This window comes from Penaeus monodon, chromosome 19 (assembly GCF_015228065.2).
Source record: "Penaeus monodon isolate SGIC_2016 chromosome 19, NSTDA_Pmon_1, whole genome shotgun sequence".
Classification (NCBI taxonomy): domain Eukaryota; kingdom Metazoa; phylum Arthropoda; class Malacostraca; order Decapoda; family Penaeidae; genus Penaeus; species Penaeus monodon.
In genome coordinates, this window is record NC_051404.1 from 14,185,343 (window position 1) to 14,185,689 (window position 347).

At 45.2% G+C, this 347-nt stretch overlaps 1 protein-coding gene across 1 annotated transcript in view; it reads right to left on the reverse strand.

The window, feature by feature from the left end:
* The window catches only part of LOC119585079 (organic cation transporter protein-like), a 22,140-nt gene that overhangs the window by 2,357 nt on the left and 19,436 nt on the right, over positions 1-347 (reverse strand). The window contains exon 9 of the mRNA XM_037933699.1: positions 31-218. Within this exon, the coding sequence (XP_037789627.1) occupies positions 31-218 (188 nt within the window). The remainder of the gene's footprint in view (positions 1-30; positions 219-347) is intronic.

A 347-nucleotide genomic window follows, 5' to 3' on the forward strand; every position in this document is an offset into this window, starting at 1 on the left:
CCCATTAAAAAAAAAACATTCCCTCAATACCTGAGATTCGTAGCGTTCAGAGCCACCCCGTAGTAGACCATGGAGGCGGCGAACCAGCAGAAGAAGGCGATGAGTGCCCTGACACGTAAGCTTGGCGTCGTCAGGAGAATGAAAAACGTCTTTGCTACGTTGAGGGCTCGCTGGGACAGACTTTCTCTCGCTTTCTCTTGACTTTCCTTATTCGTGTCCTGAAATGATGTTATGATGTTATGTGGTAATGGGTATGATGTGATAATGAGGATGGGTTATTGTAAGAATGGTGAGGGCAGTGAAGAACTGCATGAGTAATGATCTTACGAGAGTATTGTAATTACCAC